The sequence below is a fragment of the Rhinopithecus roxellana genome, chromosome 7 (assembly GCF_007565055.1).
Source record: "Rhinopithecus roxellana isolate Shanxi Qingling chromosome 7, ASM756505v1, whole genome shotgun sequence".
Lineage (NCBI taxonomy): Eukaryota > Metazoa > Chordata > Mammalia > Primates > Cercopithecidae > Rhinopithecus > Rhinopithecus roxellana.
In genome coordinates this window covers 3,533,692-3,555,363 of record NC_044555.1, presented here as the reverse complement: position 1 = coordinate 3,555,363, position 21,672 = coordinate 3,533,692, and the positions used below count along the sequence as shown (strand labels likewise).

The 21,672-nt window shown below is 36.8% G+C and overlaps 1 protein-coding gene across 3 annotated transcripts in view; it reads left to right on the top strand.

Moving 5' to 3' along the window:
* Positions 1-21,672, top strand: part of DMD (dystrophin) — a 2,245,117-nt gene that overhangs the window by 659,572 nt on the left and 1,563,873 nt on the right. For all 3 annotated transcript variants that reach the window (XM_030933724.1, XM_030933725.1, XM_030933726.1), the window contains 3 exons: positions 5,603-5,704; positions 5,812-5,919; positions 14,165-14,344. In XM_030933724.1, coding sequence (XP_030789584.1) covers positions 5,603-5,704; positions 5,812-5,919; positions 14,165-14,344 — 390 coding nt within the window. The remainder of the gene's footprint in view (positions 1-5,602; positions 5,705-5,811; positions 5,920-14,164; positions 14,345-21,672) is intronic.

The following is a 21,672-nucleotide window of genomic DNA, read 5'->3' as shown; positions in this document are numbered from 1 at the left end:
TTTGCATTGAAATGGCAACTCAACCAAACAAAGGAATTCAGATGAGAAATGTCCTTGGCACATATAACAATATGAGATGTGAATTAAATGGGAGGAAAAAATCCTCCCCATTGTGGATCTGAGCATGGACGATAATGGAGTTGTGATTTAGTCCATGAAAATATATTAGACAAAGTGAGCTGACCTTTAGCTTCACTTACTGCTGAGACAAAATGAGAACATAAATAAAAATTCTTTTACCATTTTGTGAGAGTTTATAATTCATTGGTTTTACATTTGTGTGTATAATGTTTAGCTCTAAAAATGTGCATTATTGCTAAAAGCTCAAGGGATTCCTGTACGTAAATAGAAACTCAGAGAAACACTGAGCTGAAGTTACATATTCTTTTTTCTCTAGAGAAGAGGTTTCTAATCCTAATACAGTGGTTCTTTAAAAAAAAATTAGCCCCATTTGATCCAATTTCTTACACTTGTCTAGCAATTTTTTTAAAGCCATTCAGGCAATGATAGGAAGCAGCATCTTTGATACTAGAGCTGAGGGATAGTCTTTCAATTGTTTTGCTTCATTCTTTGTAATTCAAATTAACGCCAATATTGCTAAGCAATAAATAGGTAAATCCATAAATTGAAGCACTTTGTGTACATCTATTTATACTTGTACATATGACATCACAAAAATGTACGGGCAGATGTGTACAGCGTATGAGCAAGTAATTTCTATTTCACTTATCTACTTACACTGAGATCAGTAGAAAGCACTATGCCTACATTGCTACAGAAGTGACTTAGTTTCAGTTCATTGAGTATTTTCTAAGAGTAACATAGGTTTAAAGCAATAGAATATGTTACTAAAGGATATGTATGCTCTCTCATGTTGGAAACCTTTAAAGAATGTACTTGAAGACTAAACATCTATTTGTAAAGATGTAATGGGTGCCTATCCAGAGTGAATACAGTAAAATAGATGACCCTTGGCAGTTCTTAGATTTGATGTAAGAACCATGATCAAGCAAAATGTAAACAACGACCAACTCTTAAATAACTTGTTTCAAATCAATAATACTTTCCAATACATACTCTTGTTTAGTATTTGCAATTCTTTAAGGGGTTGGTATTATTTTCTTCGACAGACATTTAGACACGTATTTCTTGAAAATAATCCATCTCTCTTAAATGTCTTTTGTATTACTCCTTTGTGAGGGCTATCATTAAAAAATAACATGGACTGGTGGCTTAAACAATAAAAACTTATTTTCTCACCATTCTGGAGGCCAGAAGTTCAAGACCAAGGTACTGGCAAGGGTCGGTCTCTTGTGAGGCCCCTGTCCTTGGCTTGCAGATGAATGCCTTGTTCCTGCGTCCTCACGTGGTCTCTCTTCTGTGTTGTACACATCCCTGGTGTTCTGCTGTGTCCAAATGTCCTCTTCTCATAAGGATGCCCATCATATTGGAATAGAGCAACCCTAATAGACTCATTGTAACTTAACGTCTATTTAAAGTCACTATCTCCAAATATGGGCACATTCTGATATAGTAGGTGGGACATAGGGCTTCAACATGGATTTCAGGGGACACTATTCAGCCTGTAACATCTTCTGTTTATATTTGGCATATCCAGATAGTTCATACATATTTGTTATATAGTAAATTAATTACCAATGAATGAATGCATTGATGGCTATCATCACTGGGTGTGGTGGCTCAAGCCTGTAATCCCAGCACTTTGGGAGGCTGAGACGGGCGGATCACGAGGTCAGGAGATCGGGACCATCCTGGCTAACACGGTGAAACCCCGTCTCTACTAAAAAATACAAAAAACTAGCCGGGTGAGATGGCGGGAGCCTGTAGTCCCAGCTACTCGGGAGGCTAAGGCAGGAGAATGGCATAAGCCCAGGAGGCGGAGCTTGCAGTGAGCTGAGACCCGGCCACTGCACTCCAGCCTGGGCGGCAGAGCGAGACTCCGTCTCAAAAAAAAAAAAAAAAAAAAAAAGATGGCTATCATTAACTGTAAGCTAAATATTAGCTGAATCACAAACTTGCTCCGATAAATTATCAAAATTATCTATAATCATTATTTGGATACAAAGGACACTTTCAGTGGCATTTTTAAAATAGTTGTCTTAAATAGGTTGCCTGTATACCCAAAAGAGTGTTTACAGCAATCCCTCCCTCCCTCCTTCCCTTATCCATGGTTTTGCTCTCCTTGGCTTCAATTACTGGCAGTCAGCCATGGTCAGAAAATATTAAATGAAAAATTCCAGAAATAATTCATAAATTTTAAATTGCATGCCGTTTTGAGTAGCATGATGCAATCTTGTGCCATCCCACCTGTGTCCCACCCAGGACTTATTGCATTATTGCTAAAAGCTCAAGGGATTCCTGTACGTAAATAGAAACTCAGAGAAACACTGAGCTGAAGTTACATGTTCTTTTTTCTCTAGAGAAGAGGTTTCTAATCCTAATACAGTGGTTCTTTAAAAAAAATATTAGCCCCATTTGATCCAATTTCTTACACTTGTCTAGCAATTTTTTTAAAGCTAGACACCCAAAGCTAGACACCCCTTCATCCAACGTCTTCATGCTGTCAGTGCTCCCCACCCATTATTACCTGTCTAGGTTCTTAGATCCACCGTCATGGTACCGCAGTGCTTGTGTTCAAGTCACCCTTATTTTACGTAGTAATGGCCCCAAAGTGCAAGAGTAGTTATGTTGGCAGTTCACATATGCCAAAGGAAAACTGTAAAGGGTTTTCTTTATGTGAAAAGGTGACAATTCCCAACTTAATAAGGCAAAAAAATCATATGCTGGGGTGGCTCAAAATCTGTGGTAAGAACAAATCTATCGGCCGGGCTCGGTGGCTCAAGCCTGTAATCCCAGCACTTTGGGAGGCCGAGACGGGCGGATCACGAGGTCAGGAGTTCGAGACCATCCTGGCTAACACGGTGAAACCCCGTCTCTACTAAAAAATACAAAAAAAGCTAGCCGGGCGAGGTGGCTGGTGCCTGTAGTCCCAGCTACTCGGGAGGCTGAGGCAGGAGAATGGCGTAAACCCGGGAGGCGGAGCTTGCAGTGAGCTGAGATCCGGCCACTGCACTCCAGCCTGGGCGACAGAGCGAGACTCCGTCTCAAAAAAAAAAAAAAAAAAAAAAAAAAAAAAAAAAAAAAAAAAAAAAAAAAAAAAAAAATCTATCTGTGAAATTGTGAAGAAAGAAAAATACCATAAATACTATGTATAGGGTTTTGTAGTAGCTGCAGTTGTAGGCACCCACCTGAGGATTTTGGAGCATATCCCATGCGGATAAAGGAGAACTACCATATTAGTTTTTTGTGACTCATTCGGTGAAGAAAACTGCAATATTATATGCATCACATTAACATCTCAGAGTTTCAATAAATGTGAAAATCTTATGCAACCTGGAATAGGAGATCTTTATTTGGATTTGTACTCCCACTAAAATCAATTATGCATTTCCACCTATGGGGTTACAGGCTTAAAATACTGCTTCAGTGGACACTATATGTCTTGTAGTACTAGAGAGAAGATGCTGTATATACTTGGAAGTCTCTATTTTGTTTATGAATATGATGCTATAGCTTGAGTTTGCCCCTTCTTCCATTGACTGTCTTCTTCACTGGAGTTGATGGGCCACAATAAATTTCCCACATTTTGACTTTTAAGATCTGCATCATCACATCAGGCAGATGGTATAGTTTATACTTAAGAGATAAGATTTTCTCCATTTGAAACTTTTTTCTCCCACAACTAATCTATTAACCATTTTGTTACTTGTCATTTTACCTGACAAGTACTGACAGGGTCACTAGGAAGTTCACTAAAGAAATTCAAGTATGTTTTAGAAAAAACCTACATATACGCATTCATAATAATTAGGTGGTTGAAGTTATTGAATTCATTGATTTAAGGTTGGCACATTTCCTGTGGGTGTCTCACATCACTGAGAGCTATGGCTTTTATTGTAAACATAATTCAAAATAAGTTGAGTAGAAAGTGAAACTACAAAAAATAAAAACCGGTTACATTATGCTGAAAGCAATAACATTGATATTTATGAAGAAAAACTGAAAACTCACTTGTGACTGAGCTGCATATAAGCACAAGATGATTTTAGTACTGTACGAAAATGTTGACTGCCTTCTGTTTATGCGTGTATATTTTTTAAGTGGTGGTAGATGAAACAATTTAAGAAACATGACTCTCCAAGTCACTTAGAAGTAGGTGGATTAGGGCCAGGTGCAGTGGCTCATGCCTGTAATGCCAACACTTTGGGAGGCCGAGGCAGGTGGATCACCTGAGGTCAGAAGTTCGAGACCAGCCTGGCCAAGATGGCGAAACACCATCTCTACTAAAAATACAAAAATTAGTCGGACTTGGTGGCGGATGCCTGTAATCTCAGCTATTGGGGAGGCTGAGGCAGGAGAATTGCCTGAACCCAGGAGATGGAGGTTGTAGTGAGCTGAGATAGTGCCATTGCACTCCAGCCTGGGTGACAAGAGCAAATCTCTGTCTCCAAAAAAAAAAAAAAAAAAAAAAAAAAGTGGGTTGTTTTCATGATGCTACTTTCATTTGCATTGTTTAAATCATGTGTTAATATCCTCTAGATGGGTTAATATACATAGTATCAAGTAACATAGAAATTATGAGACTTAGACAATAGATTTTTCAAAAATATGAGTTATAAACATTTTTCTAGCTCTAATTCTATATAAAATAAAGCATGTCAATATTTTATGATTTCTAGCTTTAAAGGTCCAACATATATGAGAAAATAAGTTTCCTATTTATGTGAAAAAGTCACAAAAAGTTGAAATTTCAGGCTATAAAGTGCATCATAATGAGGTTGAGCTGAATGCCCTTTTTTAAATGCTTCCTTTGCATAGAAAGCATCACAATACGTGTTTTCCTTCCAAAAATCATTGGTAGTTGGTGTATGTTGCATATTAAAACAATGTGTGTTCTTAGACATTAGTGACACATTAATAATATAGCAGTTTTTACTCGGAGATAAGTTTTCTCACTAGAATAGTTTAGAAACAGAAAATTTTAATAATTTTGTAATAATTGAGAAAATTGAAAAATCTACATATGATTAGAGGTTAAGTTACTAATAATTTTATTCTACAATCCAAACGGCAGGCAATTCTCATTATGCAAGATTGCTTCAATTAAGAGGAGTCTTTTGAGGCATTCTGTTTAGTAGTCAGATTTTTATTCTTTAGGGTGTATTTTCAAACCTAAGGAAGATACACCTTTTACTTTTTCTCATTGCAAAATCCTCTCTAATTCTGTATGTATGTCTTTGTTATCTTACATTTGCTATGAAGCCATTTTATATAGTGATATAATAATCACTTCATATTGCTTGTATCTTTGCTTTTCTATGAAGGGTACAAGACTTGGTCAGATAAAGACAAAGTCACACCACTTATTTAAATGTAAACAGATCAGGAAGAGTGTCCTTTCCAACTTCTAGCATACATAGGAGACTCAAATTAGATACTTTGGCGGATTGTTCATGCCATTTTTAATAAAACGTAGTTACTAATTGTTTACTGATGCTGTGGTTGATTGTCTCTTCCCCAGGTATTGGGAGATCGATGGGCAAACATCTGCAGGTGGACAGAAGACCGCTGGGTTCTCTTACAAGACATCCTTCTCAAATGGCAACGTCTTACTGAAGAACAGGTGAGTCATGTGTGAGAAACTAGCTGTAAAAGGCATGGGGGGATAATAAATTGGAAAAGTAAAGATTTATGTTTATTTATTCCATGGAATTTTTTAATGTCTTGCAGTGCCTTTTTAGTGCATGGCTCTCAGAAAAAGAAGATGCGGTGAACAGGATTCACACAACTGGCTTTAAGGATCAAAATGAAATGTTATCAAGTCTTCAAAAACTGGCCGTATGTAATTTCTAGCTTTCAATAGTCTTATAACCCGGTAGTGTAGTGTACATTATCACTATTATTTAGTCTCTTCTTTGCTATGGAAGATTAAATGTTTATTTTTGGTTGGATCATAGATGATTAAAAAATGTCATATTGCTACTTTTCTGAATTAAAATGGGAAAAAACTCTAGCTGGATTTTCAACTTTGTTTTTCAAACAAAGTTGTACTCTTGATAAAACACAGCATACCAGAATAAGACTTCAATTAAAATTAATAAAGTAATACTAAGAAACGTTTGTGAGCCTTTCATAAAGTTCTAAGCAGCATAGTTCTAAAAAAAAAAAAAAGACTAAAGTTGATTCTCAGAATAATATGTGAGAGATACTAAGCGGTGATTATCCTCACATTGATGGAGTTTAACCTTAGTTTATTATAAAAGGATACCTGAAACTAAGTAACTTATAAAGAGGTTTAATTGGCTCATGGTTCTGAAGGCTGTACAAGAAGCATGACACTAGCATCTGCTCCTGGTAAGGGCCTCAGGAAGCTTACAATCATGGCAGAAGGAGAAGGGAAGCTGGTGTATATCACATTGCAAGAGTGGAAACAGAAGAGATAAGGGGAATGTCCCAGACTCTTTTAAACAACCAGATTTCATGTGAACTAATACTGAATGAGAACTGACTCATCACGAAAGGGATGGTGCTAAGCCATTCATGAGACATCCGCCCTCATGATCCAATCACCTCCCACCAGACCCTACCTCTAACACTGGGAGTCACCTTTCAACATGAGATTTGGAGAAGACAGAGAGCCAAACAATATCACCTAGTTTTTCAAACAAAAAACGTTAAAGCCAATCAAATGGCATTGATTATAAATGCCTCAAGTTTTGAGAAATGAGATTTCTTTGCAGTAAATGGACTTCAGAAAAGGCTTCATTGAAACATTTGGTTTCTGCAGGAATTTCCAAGATTAAAAAAAAATACTTCAAAGTTTCTCTTACTCTGAATTTTATCATTTCTAGTAAAAGAGGCCAGTCTGATACTGTGAGCTTAATTTTTCAACCGAAATATTCTGTATTATGATTTCTTAAAATTTTTGATAGATTTGAATAAATGTTCACTTGATATGAACTTTTATAAAACAAAATGATTATAAGTAGTGTTTCATAATTTCACCTGAGTGAATCAATTTATATCTGTATTGATATTATGTATTGTACTTCATAATAATGAAATCATTTCTAAACTTAAGTAAATTTTCCCACTTATTTTAAATACATACCATTTTACCAGATACTTGTTTCATACATTTTTTTTTTTTTTGCTCCATAAATGCTAACCCTCATTGGCCTTTTAATTTAAAATAGATTCACTTATGTATTACTTGTTATTACAAGTTAGCTTACTATTGATAAGAAATTATTTCTCAATGAATATAGACTTTATTAAGTGATGTGACTACCAAAAATAGAGTTCAGAAAAGTAACCTGTATATGTTTCAAAACAAAAGTGCAAAAATATCAACTATATTTGTAGTTTTGGCCTGTGGCTGATGGGACGCCATTGAGAGTTTGCAAAAGAATCATATTTGCATTTTTGTAATACTTTTTGGTAGGAAGATGTTTGATGGCATGAGGATTAATCAGAAGACCTGAACTAAGTAGCATTGGGTATTAAGGAGAGAAATATTAGAATGTTAAAATGTGATAAATGAAACTTGTGATAAGAGGCAGAAGTTCCAAATGGTTCCTAGACATTTCATTTGGGTGACTGGGTTCCTAGGAGGGTTACTAGCCCTAATAGGAGAATAGAAGAGGAATTGGTGGAATGACAAGAATGATAATTATTTCAGATTTGGATATATTCAGTGTAAAATGTCCTTGAGACATCCAAGTTAAAAATCCTTTCCATTAGTCAGTTCGTTTACACAACTAGAATCTCAGAAAAGGGTTCATGACTAGTTATTGATTCAGAAGCAATCAAAATACTTCTGAAGGATTGTGTAGAGTGACACATTAAGTGAAATGAATAGATTCCAGGGGGAATGTCTACAGTCAAGGAGTAGACAGAGGACAAGGTGTTAACCAAAAGGTTGAGCAAATACCACAAGGGGAAAGTAGTATCACAAAAATGAGGAGAATACATACTTCAAAAAAGTAGGAAGTGATATACGCTGTCACGTGCCACAGAGAAGAGAGGATAAATTCCTGATGGATTCTATCATATCTAGAGGAATGGATGCATGGATTACGTCTCCTTAAAGCAGAATATGCCTTACTAACATTGTTCTTCTCAGGCAAAATATGAATCCTTGCAGTAAATAAGCGAGTGAGTGAGTGACCACTGATTATCAAAATGCAGTCATGCCCTCTGATTAGGAGCCAAGATATATTGCTAGTTAAATACAGAACCATGTGCTTCAGACAGTCAATCACAACAGTGATGGTCAATCATATTCTGTGGGTTGAAAAAGTCACAAGCCTGCCCAGATTCAAGGAAAAGGAATTAGGTTTCATTTCCTCCTGGAGAAGCACCAAGATCAAGTTATAGCAAAGCATCTGAGATGAGGATATTTTACAGCCATCTTTGGAAAGTACCGCATGCCAGAATAGTACAGTTATTTTACATGATGATAAATTCCAAATCTTAATATCTAGTGAAAGTTCCTACATATATTGTTGACTAGATTTACCAGTCAAGAAAGTTGTTCTTAGGAAGCCACAAACTGACAAAATCCAAATATGTTAAAGCTAGATGAAATTTTGCATCTCATCTAGTGTTTCTTCAGTTTAATTGCACATCTAAAGTTCGTTAGGAACAGCTACTCAGGTTATTTCCAACAGAAAATCGAGATCAAGAAAAAACACAGGACCTGTATCCTACAACATTAGTATCAGACTTAAAATGAACACTAAGACATTCAGACTCAGGTCCAGGTCTTTCAGTCTATTTCAGTACTCCTCATGTCAGTTGATTCCTTGGAAAAAATAAGTGCAACTGTCATTTCTAACAATAATGTGCCTCTATGTTAACATTTTTGTGAGCAGAAATCTTGGCTAGCCTCAGGGCCATACAAATGCTCTTTTAACAAAGTCTCAATAATTTTCCAATAGGATTAAAATTTGTATTATGTCACCTTGCTTGTGAACAAAGAGAAAATATGTTTTCTATAGGTCTTGTCATTTGATAGTTTAAGCCAATTAACAAAACCTGACAGCTGGTCTAGAATTTGAGGTAAAATTCCCCTGCTGACTCAGGCAGTGAATAAGAATTTAATGTTCATTAAAATATGTCACAATCTGAGACCCAAAACAGGTACCATCTGTCACCAGTTTTCACTACATGTCTAGGTATAGATACACTGTGCTAAACTCTCTTTTCTTTACAGTAAGTATAATTTGTTTTGAAATACTATCACTAATAACCCATGGGATTGTCTCCTCCTTACCGTTGGGGTGGGAGGTAGGGATTATGATATTTAATTTGCTCTAGATCTTTGGGATTCGTGTCCAAATCGTGTAGATCTGTTATTTTTTATAATCAAAACTGATTTAAGTTTTAAACTGATTTGGCATCAGGAATAAAAATGAAGGGAAACAAACAGTAGCTTTTATGAAGTGAATTATAAGACTTGTAGAATCATGTAAATTATCATGGGAAGATCTGAGTCAAGAAGAAATCTGTTCCTGAGTAAGTGTATTGCTGCTGTGGGGACTGTTGGTGTTTGCCAGGGGAAAGACAGCTCTGGGGAAGCAGGGTGATTCAAGAGAGTATGGCATATAAGGGCTACAGAAGTACTTAGGAATTGAGGATACTCTCAAATGGCTGTGGGATCAAAGGACATGGATGAAGTGCTTATGGTAACTGAGCAAGTTCTTGTTGACAGTGCTGTTTGACTTGCTACCTTTACCTCAACTGCTGGGATGGCCATTCAGACGGAATCAATGCTTCTCGAAATGTGTTTCCCCAACCGGCAGCATCAGTATCAAGGAAATTTGTTAGGAATGCACATTGTTAGGTCATCTTCAGACCAATGATTTAGAAACTCTGGAAGTAGAGCCTGGTCATCTGCATTCTAACAAGCCTTTCAGGTAATTCTGGTGTTCTTTCAAGATGAGAACCTCTGTAATAGATCAACCTCCCAAAGTACAATTGGTTATTAGAATGAATTGGAGTACATCTTACATATAGATAAGTAACTACACATAATATAGGTGCAAAACTCAATTTTGACAATATATGAGAAATTGTCCTGGCATTATTCTCTTATGCATATTGCTGATGAGAGTGAGGTAAAGGTTTCCTGGGCCTTTCGTAATGATACATTATCTTTTCACTTCAAATCATCTTGAACAGCTTATCTGTCTCTTCTCTGTATCCGCTGCTTACCCAGTCTGATTTATTGACTGTACCTTCCTGCCTACCTTGGGGGTAGGTCCACATGCCTGGCTTCTATAAAAATAAAATATATTTCTTCTTTTACTATCCCCCCTGGCCTTTGCCTTGTACACATTTTCTAGATCTTCTTTTTGCCACCTGAATTTTCTAGAGCACTATGGGTCTCTGGCACTCATAGACCTATGGTTAATTATTGCTATGTAGAAATACATATTTTATGCAATAATTAGTAACAAATCATAGTTATTTAGTATGCATATGTAAGACCTAAACTTAAAAGAGTCAGCATCAATGGATAGACAGGACAAAATAATTCTGATGAATTCTATGATCTAATGTGTCTGGCACCATCACAGAGTTTTTTTTTTTCCTCCCTCTGTTAATAATCCTGGGGGAGTTCTTCTGGAACCGGGAAATGACTACTGAAAGATAGAGAGAGAGAAATTGAGACCAAATAATTAAGCTGCCATCATCATTTTTGAAACGCATATCTAAAATTTATTAGGTAGAAGTCTGGGTTCAGTGTTTTTGTCATATAGACATAAAAATTCATTTATTCAGTAATCACACAGTGTAATTATAACATTGGTTTTACTTTACTTTGAGTGCACTTTTCTTTTTTTTCTTTTTTTTTTTTTTTGAGGCGGAGTCTCGCTCTGTCGCCTGGACTGGAGTGCAGTGGCCAGATCTCAGCTCACTGCAAGCTCCGCCTCCCGGGTTTACGCCATTCTCCTGCCTCAGCCTCCCCAGTAGCTGGGACTACAGGCACCCGCCACCTCGCCCGGCTAGTTTTTGTATTTTTAGTAGAGACGGGGTTTCACCGTGTTAGCCAGGATGGTCTCGATCTCCTGACCTCGTGATCCGCCCGTCTCGGCCTCCCAAAGTGCTGGGATTACAGGCTTGAGCCACCGCGCCCGGCCGAGTGCACTTTTCTTAATTGATTTTTTTTCTTTTTTGAGACGGAGTCTCGCTCTGTTGCCCAGGCTGGAGTGCAGTGGTACAATCTTCGCTCAGGGCAACCTCTACCTCCCTGGATCAAGCGATTCTCTTGCCTCAGCCTCCTGAGTAGCTGGGACTACAGGCATGCACCAACATGCCCAGCTAATTTTTGTATTTTTAGTAGAGACAGGGTTTCACTATGTTGGCCAGGCTGGTCTCGAACTTCTGACCTCGTGATCTGCCTGCCTCAGCCTCCAAAAGTGCTGTGATTATAGGTGTGAGTCACCACCTCTAATTTTATTTTTAATGGTGACTTTCACTTTCATTTTTGTGATGCTTACCAAATGTTTCTTCATTTGACTTAATACTAAAACAGGAGGCTTACAACACTCCTGACATGTTTCCAAATCATTACATACTTTGTTTAAATAATGGGTAGACCCTTTAGCCTTACACATATGGCTATTTAAAATAGTTTCTTACACTCTGAGAAAGTAAGCCAAAGAGGATTGTACTTACATAATTTTATTTTTAAATTTGTGTCTTTATTTATATTGTGCCTCTTTCTGTAGTTTAAAAAAAAAAGGCCGGGCGCGGTGGCTCAAGCCTGTAATCCCAGCACTTTGGGAGGCCGAGACGGGCGGATCACGAGGTCAGGAGATCGAGACCATCCTGGCTAACATGGTGAAACCCCGTCTCTACTAAAAAAAAAATACAAAAACTAGCCGGGCGAGGTGGCGGGCGCCTGTAGTCCCAGCTCCTCGGGAGGCTGAGGCAGGAGAATGGCGTAAACCCGGGAGGCGGAGCTTGCAGTGAGCTGAGATCCGGCCACTGCACTCCAGTCCGGGCGACAGAGCGAGACTCCGCCTCAAAAAAAAAAAAAAAAAAAAAAAAAAAAAAAAAAAAAAAAAAAAAAAAAAGGAAAATGACACTGTATAATGTAACTGGAGGAATATACATTGAAATTGAAATTCAAATATGGCTCTCAGCTTGGGACAGGTAGCATAAACCTTTGTTCTAGTACTAATGCAAATATTCACTTAAATTTAATGGAAAGCTAACATATGAATTAAACAAAATGAATATGCAAAACCTATCTATAGGGCCGGTACAGTGGCTCATGTCTGTAATCCCAGCACGTTGGGAGGCCAAGGCGGGTGGATCACTTGAGGTCAGCAGTTTGAGACCAGCCGGGCTAACATGGTGAGACCCCTGTCTCTACTAAAAATATGAAAAATTAGCTGGGTGTAGTGGCATGTGCCTGTAATGCCAGCTACTCATGAGACTGACATAGGAGAATTGCTTGAACCTGGAAGACAGAGGCTGCAGTGAGCTGAGATCACGCCACTGCACTCCAGCCTGCCCGACAGAGTGAGACTCCCCCAACTCAAAAAAAAAAAAAAAAAAAAAAAAAAAAGCACCTATGTATTGCTAAACCCCCACACCATGAGTTTTATTGTGATATGAATTCAATGTATAATATCTTAATTTGTATTTTGATCTATTACATTCTTTCAAGCTCAGAAAAATACTGAAGTAATTGTTAAGGAAAAGTTAGAAATGAAATTTAAATTTCACTTCATTTTCCCTTAAAAATGGCATGAAGACTGAACTATAACATACACCAGGTGAAGCAGATTCTGAGTAAAAGACAAACTAATTGAAGGAGACACTAGAGCATTCTGCAGTTCAGAGCTATCAATGCTGGTGGCGTGCCAAAATGGACTACTAAGATTGTCCTTTTCAGGAAGGTGTATTGACTGCTCTAGGTTGGGGGCTCTTTGGTTCATGAGTAATTGGTGCATCTGTTTCATGACAATTTCTATGCTGTATGTTATGTTAGTTCTTAAATAAACTTGGATTTGTTTCGGAAAGGTATCATGGTTTATATTCATTGTATTTGCAGCCAAATATGGGGTTGTTAAGTGATTGTAAGATAATTTTCGCCTTTATTTCTCTTCCTTCTTCTTTTTTGTTTACAAATTAAGTCAGGGAGTAATGTTTAGTACCCAGGAATTGAATTTCTCCGTGTGCCAGGCAACGTTACTGAGTCAAGTAAAAAAACTGCCCTGATTTACTGATTTCACATAAACCACTTATTCCTTTCAAATCAACCATAGGGAGTTTGTAACCCTCCACAGCTCACAGGAACTTTGGAAACATAAATGGCATAAAAACTGTTTCATAAGACACCTGAGTATTTACAAAATCTGAAAAGAGGTGCTGAAGGATTTATATCATGCCCAGCGACTTAGTTCTTTTACTTAATGGGCTCTACAATTAGTTTTAAAAAATAATTACTCAAATAACCAGATGTTAATTGATTAATGGATGCTACGAAAATTTTAAGGTCAGTAAATCACATAACGAGATTTTTATCTCCAAGTGGTGAACAGAATGTTAAAATTGTGGAAACGATAATATTGTAATTTTATCCAAATAATCACAGCATTTCAGAATGGCAAGCTTCCTTAGCCATTGTCATTTTCTCAACTCACTAGCTTTTCTTCAGTACTCCTGGTACCTGATTGTCAGTTTTCGTTTGAATTCTGTCAGGAATTAAGGGGAAATCCAAAAGCCATGCCTTCCAACTTCCACATGTTGATCTCTGTTTTGACTTTTGAAGCAATGTTACCTTTTCACTTGGATGTTCTTCAAATATTTTAAGGTCGCTCTTAATTGCCTCTAGTAGGTCTTTATTCTACATCTGACTTTCTTTTCTCTTCAAACTTCTTGGGAAAATTAGATAGATTATAACTTTCTACCTATATTTTTCTGAACTTTTGATCCTTTGCAGGCACGACTGAAATATTTTCTTATCTGTACAAATAAGCAAATACATGCACAAGCAGATTGAACTATAGTGGTGTATAAAATGTAACCCAGATTTATTCTGTGATCTTTCTTGTTTTAACAGGTTTTAAAAGCAGATCTAGAAAAGAAAAAGCAATCCATGGACAAACTGTATTCACTCAAACAAGATCTTCTTTCAACACTGAAGAATAAGTCAGTGACCCAAAAGATGGAAGTATGGCTGGAAAACTTTGCCCGGTGTTGGGATAATTTAGTCCAAAAACTTGAAAAGAGTACAGCACAGGTTAGTGATACCAATTATGCTACAGATGATCTCAGAGATTTTTTTAAACTTGTATTAAGAGAGTAACATTATAACCCTACAAAAGAAGCAACCAGATTACTTTTTGCCCTGTGTTAAACAAAAACATGATTCTTTTGCCTGGCTTGTTGTTGGAGAATGGTGAGGAGGAAGAGTGCTAATTAACTGAACTTGTTACTGCCCTAGAGTGAATTTCTTCCAGCCCAATAGTAATGGGGAACTGAGTGACTTAGAGCAGGTGAACAAAATCCTGGGAAACTGTATCATCACCATCTAACCCCAAATCAGAGATTGTTGGAACCACTAGGACCATTAACCAACTCCATTTTACTCTTGAGAAAAATGAAACTTAGGGAAGAAAAGTAAATTTTTCAGGACAAGTTAGTGGTAGGAGTACTAGGGTTCAGGTCCTTTGATTTCTTGGAAAGTTTTTTATTAGTGCAGTTAATTATCTGACTGTTGTACGTTTTCTGCCATAGACTGCTGATTTGATAAAATCATGAATGTGGCTTAGTTATACTAACACATATGGGCTGTAGATTATGAAAACATCTCAGCTACATTTGGGGTATGTGGTTTTATTGTAATAATTTTTAAAAATTTAATCACTAAAATGGGGTATTGTTAAAAGCTGAACCTCTTCTTGTCTTATATAATTGGATGGTAGAATAATGAGTAGTCATTCAAGATATAAACATGATATATAATAGTATTTAACATATTCTGCCACATAGTCTGGCATTATAAGTAATAACTTTAATCACAACTCATAGCTCAATGCACATGCATACACTTCCATATTCAATAGATTTTAGGCATGTATTTCCTCTATTGTGAGACAAGCACACAGAATTTGTTTTCTTGAGAATTGACATCTGATAAGTAGCACTTAGGAAATGCCTTTTGAAGACATGAAGTTTGTAGTATTGCATCCAGGAATAAAATTTAAGACAGCATAATAAACCAGCCTATATGATGTTCAATCACAGTTCAATGTTGCTTTTAATCCAATTTGATATTAAAAAAATATAATTTGAAGCAATATGAATATAAATTGTAATAATTTCCCACACAATCATTAGATAATAAAAACTCCATTTGTTTTCCATTAAACATACTTTAGCAATTAATTAATTGATCTAATAGTAATTTTACTACTATATTGTCATTCCTCCAATTTTATGTGATCTGCCCATGGCTTCTTTGCAATACGTTGGTATTTATGTAATAAATACATGAGACGTTAGTCAATTTGATACTTTTTAACCCAACATTAATATTATTCCCATATGTACCCATTACTTCTGTAGATTATTGCTGCCGTAGAATGGTCAGTTGCCATGTTAAGAAAGATTGCCATTATTTGATAAAGAAAGTTATTTTGACATGCATCCTTTTTAAGGGATATGTTTATGGAGCTGTAACAGTTAACCACAGGTCATGTTCTAGTTCATTTGCATTGCATGCAGTGGTTCTCAAACTTGAGTCTGCATAGTAGCCACCTGAGGAGCTAATTAAAATGCATATTCCTAAACATTTTGCTCAGAAAATCTCATCCATAAGCTATGATAAGGACCTAAAACTCTACGTCTTTACATGAAATTAAGTCCAACATGCATTATAGCATGTATCTTTTCACTTGCTCATAGGGATACAATGAAGATAAAATGGACGCATAGACATGAAAGCATTTGAGGGGAAAATGGTTGAGCTTGATATGTAGGTCATGTAGTTAGTCTGAAGGGCTTTTCGTGGTTCACTATCTGCTTTTTTTTTTTTTTTTTTGAGATGGAGTCTCACTGTGTCGCCCAGGCTGGAGTGCAGTGACACAATCTCGGCTCACTTCAAGCTCCGCCTCCCATGTTCACACCATCCTCCTGCCTCAGCCTCCCAAGTAGCTGGGACTATAGGCGCCCACCACCATGCCTGGCTAATTTTTTTGTATTTTTAGTAGAGACAAGGTTTCACCATGTTGTCCAGGATGATCTCAATCTCCTGACCTGATCTCCTGACCTTGTGATCCTCTCACTTCGGCCTCCCAAAGTGCTGAGATTACAGGCGTGAGCCACCACGCCTGGCCCACTATCTGCTTTTAATTTTATTTTCAAACAGTTACACGCTCCTATTGTGGGCTAGAAACAAATAAAAGTACTTAACATCATGTAAGTTGTTTTCCAGAACACTAAGCTTGAGTCTTTCTTAAACTCATATTTCGGTTTTCTCTCATTGCCTTTCCAAAAATTATGCTGTCATAGGATCGATCCAAATCTTTACTGGTTGTTTTTGAGCTCACAGGAATATAGAAATGGAGCTACCCAGGAAAAGAGAAATTAAAAGCAGGTAAAGAGAGACAACAGAGAAATAGTGTCATATAAGAGCAACTGATTTTCTTTTATCTGTGTCAAATTGACCTTGATCAAAATTACGTAAGAATTCCAAGAATATGGGCTGTAAGTTTGTCACTTTGAAGAACAAAGCTCACTTGTGTGTGCATTTTCTATAATGATTGTGGGAGAAAAATCAGTTTCGTTAATGACTATTCACATGATGCATTCAATTGTTTCAAAAATTATTTTAAATAATTAGTATAAAGAATGAGCAGAGTTCTTAGAATGGTTAAAACCTATTGTGAGGCAGGGTATGGAAATCGTGATGGAGATGACAAGGCATCCAATTGTACTCATATAAAGAACACTGCTTGTGCGTATGATTGCTATTCAGGTCAAAGCTTGGAGGCATTTTTGACCCTATGAAGCAGTCGCATAGCAAGAGATCAAAACGTGAAAAAAATAATCAGCTGGGAGGGCTGCTCTCTTGCCTTTCAAACTCAGATTTGACTTGAATAATACCTGGACACATGTATGAGGGTATTTAAATTGATTAAAAGGTAGCCTAAGAAGGTAGAAAATACTTTGTTTCTAAATGTTGGAGAGAGAATGACTCTTGCTATATGGAGGCTTACAATGAGAAAACAGGGCAAATATACCCTGGATTGACTTCTTTAAAAACTCAAATGATCCTGTTTCCCAGTAATTTTTCATAAATACGCTTGTTGCAATTTGCACAATTTGTTCTAGTTGCCTTAACCCTGATCGATATATATTTTATCTTGATCACAATTATGAAATATGATAGTGACGAATTCCATCAACATTTGCTTGTCTGAAAAGGATTTTATTTCTCCTTCACTTATGAAGCTTACTTTGTCTGGATATGAAATTCTGCCTTGGAAATTCTTTTCTTTCACAGTGTTGAATATTAGCCCCCAGTCTCTACTGGCTTGTAGGGTTTCTGCTGAGAGATCTGCTGTTAATCTGATAGGCTTCCCTTTGTAGGTGACCTGGCCTTTCTCTCTGGCTGCTCTTAACGTGTTTTCTTTCATGTCATCCTTGGAGAATTTTATGATTATGTATCTTGGGATTGTTCTTCTCAGTGAGTATCTTGCATTTCTTAAATTTGAATATCGGGCTGGTTTTCTAGGTTGGGGAAGTTCTTCTGGATGATATCCTGAAGTATGATTCCCAACTTGGTTCTGTTCTCCCCATCTCTTTCGGGTACCCCAAACAGTCTTTGCTTCAGAATTTACGTAATCCCACATTTCTCAGAGGTTTTGTGCATTCATTTTTACTATTTTTTTTTCTCTAATTTTGTCTGCCTGTCTTATTTCAGCAAGATAGTCTTCAGGCTCTGAGATTCTTTCCTCTGCTTGGTCTATTCAGGTATTGACACTGATTGCATTGTGGAGTTCTCGTATTGCGTTTCTCATCTCCATCAGCTCATTTATGTTCCTCTGTAAACTGGTTATTCCGGTTATCAGCTCCTGTTATGTTTTATCATCGTTGTTAACGTCTTTGCATTGGGTTAGAACATTTTCCTCTAGCTCAGGGAAGTTCATTATTACCCACCTTTGAAGACTACTTCTCTCAATTCATCCATCTCAGCCTCAGCCCATCATCTCATTCCAGTCAGAATGGTGATTATTAAAAAGTCAAGGAAACAACAGATGCTGACAGGGTTGCAGAGAAATGGGAATGCTTTTACACTGTTGGTGGGAACGTAAATTAGTTTAACCATTGTGGAAGACAGTGTGGCGATTCCTCAAAGAACTAGAACCAGAAATACCCAGCAAGGCCTTGACTGGGTATATACCCAAAGGAATATAAATCATCCCATTATAAAGATACATGCGTTTGTATGTTCATTGCAGCACTATTCACGATAGCAAAGACATAGAATCAACCCAAATGCCCATCAATGATAGACTGGGTAAAGAAAATGTGGTATATATACACCATGGAATAGTATGCAGCCATAAAAAGGAATGAGATTATGTCCTTTGCAGGGACATGGATGGAGCTGGAAACTTATTCTCAGCAAACTCATGCAGAAACAGAAAACCAAACACTGCGTGTTCTCACTAATAAGTGGGAGCTGAACAATGGAAACACATGGGCACGGGGAAGAGAACAACACACAGTGGGGCCTGTTGGTGGGAGAGGAGGAGAGCATCAGGAAAAATAGCTAATGGATGCTGTGCTCAATATCTATATGATGAGTCGGTAGGTACAGCATACCACTGTGGCATACATTTACCCACGTAACAAACCTGCACATCCAGTACATGTACCCTGGAACTTAATAAATGTGATAGTAAGAAATGTATTATAATTAATATTTTAAAATAGAATGTATATGATTTGAAGCATTACTTTCCTCATTTGACTGAAATCACATGTGCTGTTGAAAGGGTATATTGTTCATATGCTTTACAATTTGATATGGTAATTGTAAGTACCATGTTATACCATAAATTATAATTACCATATTTAATATATAATTTACATTAAGTATTATACACCATACACTGGCTGCTTTGGCGTAAGCATGTATTTTTTTTTCAGGTGAGTCTAAAGGTTTTGTAGTTTTGTGAATTTTTAGTAGAGTAAATTGTCTTAGGGATAAGGAAAGTTGTATGACTTATTAAGTTTCAAATATCTCATTCTCATTTTGTGAATATTTTTCTATATTGCTAACAACCATTTTTACAGCGTTCTCAACTGTGAGCACCTCTTTAATATAAAATATATATGCTCAGAATTTGCCCCTTCTTGTACATGGCAGTTCATGTTCATGCTAGATATGTTTGTGCATACATTCAAGGATGCCCCAAAAGAGAAAACGATTATTATATAATTACGTGTATTTTCTATATCATTTATATCCTGATGAGAAATGTATTATATGTGCTGCCGAAGCAAGCACCTGATGAGAGATTTAAAACTCCTATTAAATAGTAATATAAAACATAACTGCAAATGATAACCCAATGCTTTTCATTATATCCAAAATGCAAATAGAAATATGCAAACATACCAAGATGAAAATTTCTTTACATACTCTTCTTTTCTGAGTTCATTCTCATTCTTTAAAGATCCTGTATTTTAACCCTTCATAAAATATTCTATCTTCACATTCTGACTGTACCCATTCTCACAGCATAATTTTGTAGACCTCTTTGTACAAGAGGGATATAGTTGCAAATGGTTTGCCTCTCTTCTTTTTTGGCCAGTAATTTTAATTAAAAATACTCTAAGGCTTTTTAGTTAAAAGCCCTTTTCATTGCTTCCTGAAAGCTCTTCAAGACTAGTAAGCCTGATGCCAATAAAAAGGAAAGAAAATGATTTTTTTTAAACTAGAATTAAAATAAAATTACCTCACTTATTTTGTGTTTCCTTCTTATTTAAGTTCATAGAATTAACTTCCTTAAATTTCAGGACATGTTTTGGATAATTTCTCAGGTTAAAGGTTTTATTAGAAAAATTGGAAGTTGGCTGAGGGTGGTGGCTCACATTTGTAATCCCAGCACTTTGGGAGGCTCAGGCGGGCAGATCACCTGAGGTCAGGGGTTTGAAACCAGCGTGGACAGCATGGTGAAACCCCCTCTCTACTAAAAATACAAAAAAAAAAAAAAAAAAAAAAAGAAATTAGCCAGGCGTGGTGGCAGGCACTTGTAATCCCAGCTACTTGGGAGGCCGAGGCAGGAGAATTGCTTGAAACCAGGCGGAGGTTGCAGTGAGCCAAGATCATACCACTGTACTCCAGCCTGAACGACAGAGCGAGACTTCGTCTCAGGAAAAAAAAAAAAAAAAAAAAAAAAAAGAAAATTTGAAGTTACATCTCAAATAACTTTGGAAATTAACTATCATTTTGCTACCTCCAACTAAAATAGATATTTGAGAATGGGCCTTGTACATCAGTGCAATAGGTTTTACCTTGTAAATGCATTGTCTGTAACAATATAAAATGTTGTAAGCACTAAAAGTTTAATACATTGGGTCTGAGTTAACTCGCGGAATCTCTCATTCTTTATTTATAAATTTAAAAGAAAGGTAACCTAGGCAGATTTCTGTAGTGGCCATCGAGTTCTAAATGTCTTCGATATGTTTCTCTTTGCTTTTATGTAAAACTCTGGAGTACTTAGTGAAGAAGATTCCTACTTTGTCCAGTGGAGAGGCAGCTAGAAAATAATGATAATGGCCGGGCGTGGTGGCTCAAGCCTGTAATCCCAGCTCTTTGGGAGGTTGAGGTGGGTGGATCACGAGGTCATGAGATCAAGACCATCTTGGCTAACACAGTGAACCCCCATCTCTACTAAAAATACAAAAAATTAGCTAGGCGTAGTGGCACGCACCTGTAGTCCCAGCTACTCGGGAGGCTGAGGCAGGACAATTGCTTGAACCCGGGAGGCAGAGGTAGTGAGCCAAGATCATGCCACTGCACTCCAGCAGTGCGCTCTGGGTGACAGAGTGAGACTCCATCTGAGAAAATATTGATAATAAAATCCTACCCCTTTTCAAAGGAGACTTATTCAATTATTACACTGTATTCATTGAGTATGTCATTAAAATACCATAAAGACAAAATGCTCAACATCTATATGACACCTATTATCTCCTGACAAAAAATGAAATAACACAAAGAAAAAAAGAAACCTATACTTGATAATATCCATCCCTAATGATAGAATGTGTTTCATTACTTCAGTGTTATATGGTATGTAGAGGAAAGCCAGATGGATCAGAAAAAAAGAAATTTCATTGCTTTGGAATTTTTGCAGGTGCAATTAATTCACACAGTTGCTCAAATTCTGTATTTAATATGAATCTAGAAGACAACATACATCTCTTCCTTCTGATACAATCTGTACTAAAGACAATGTAAAATGAGGAACAAAATATATTAAATCGGACAGTTTTACAGAATAAACCTTCTTAATTATCATATAATATTTATTTCAAAGAAACGAATGA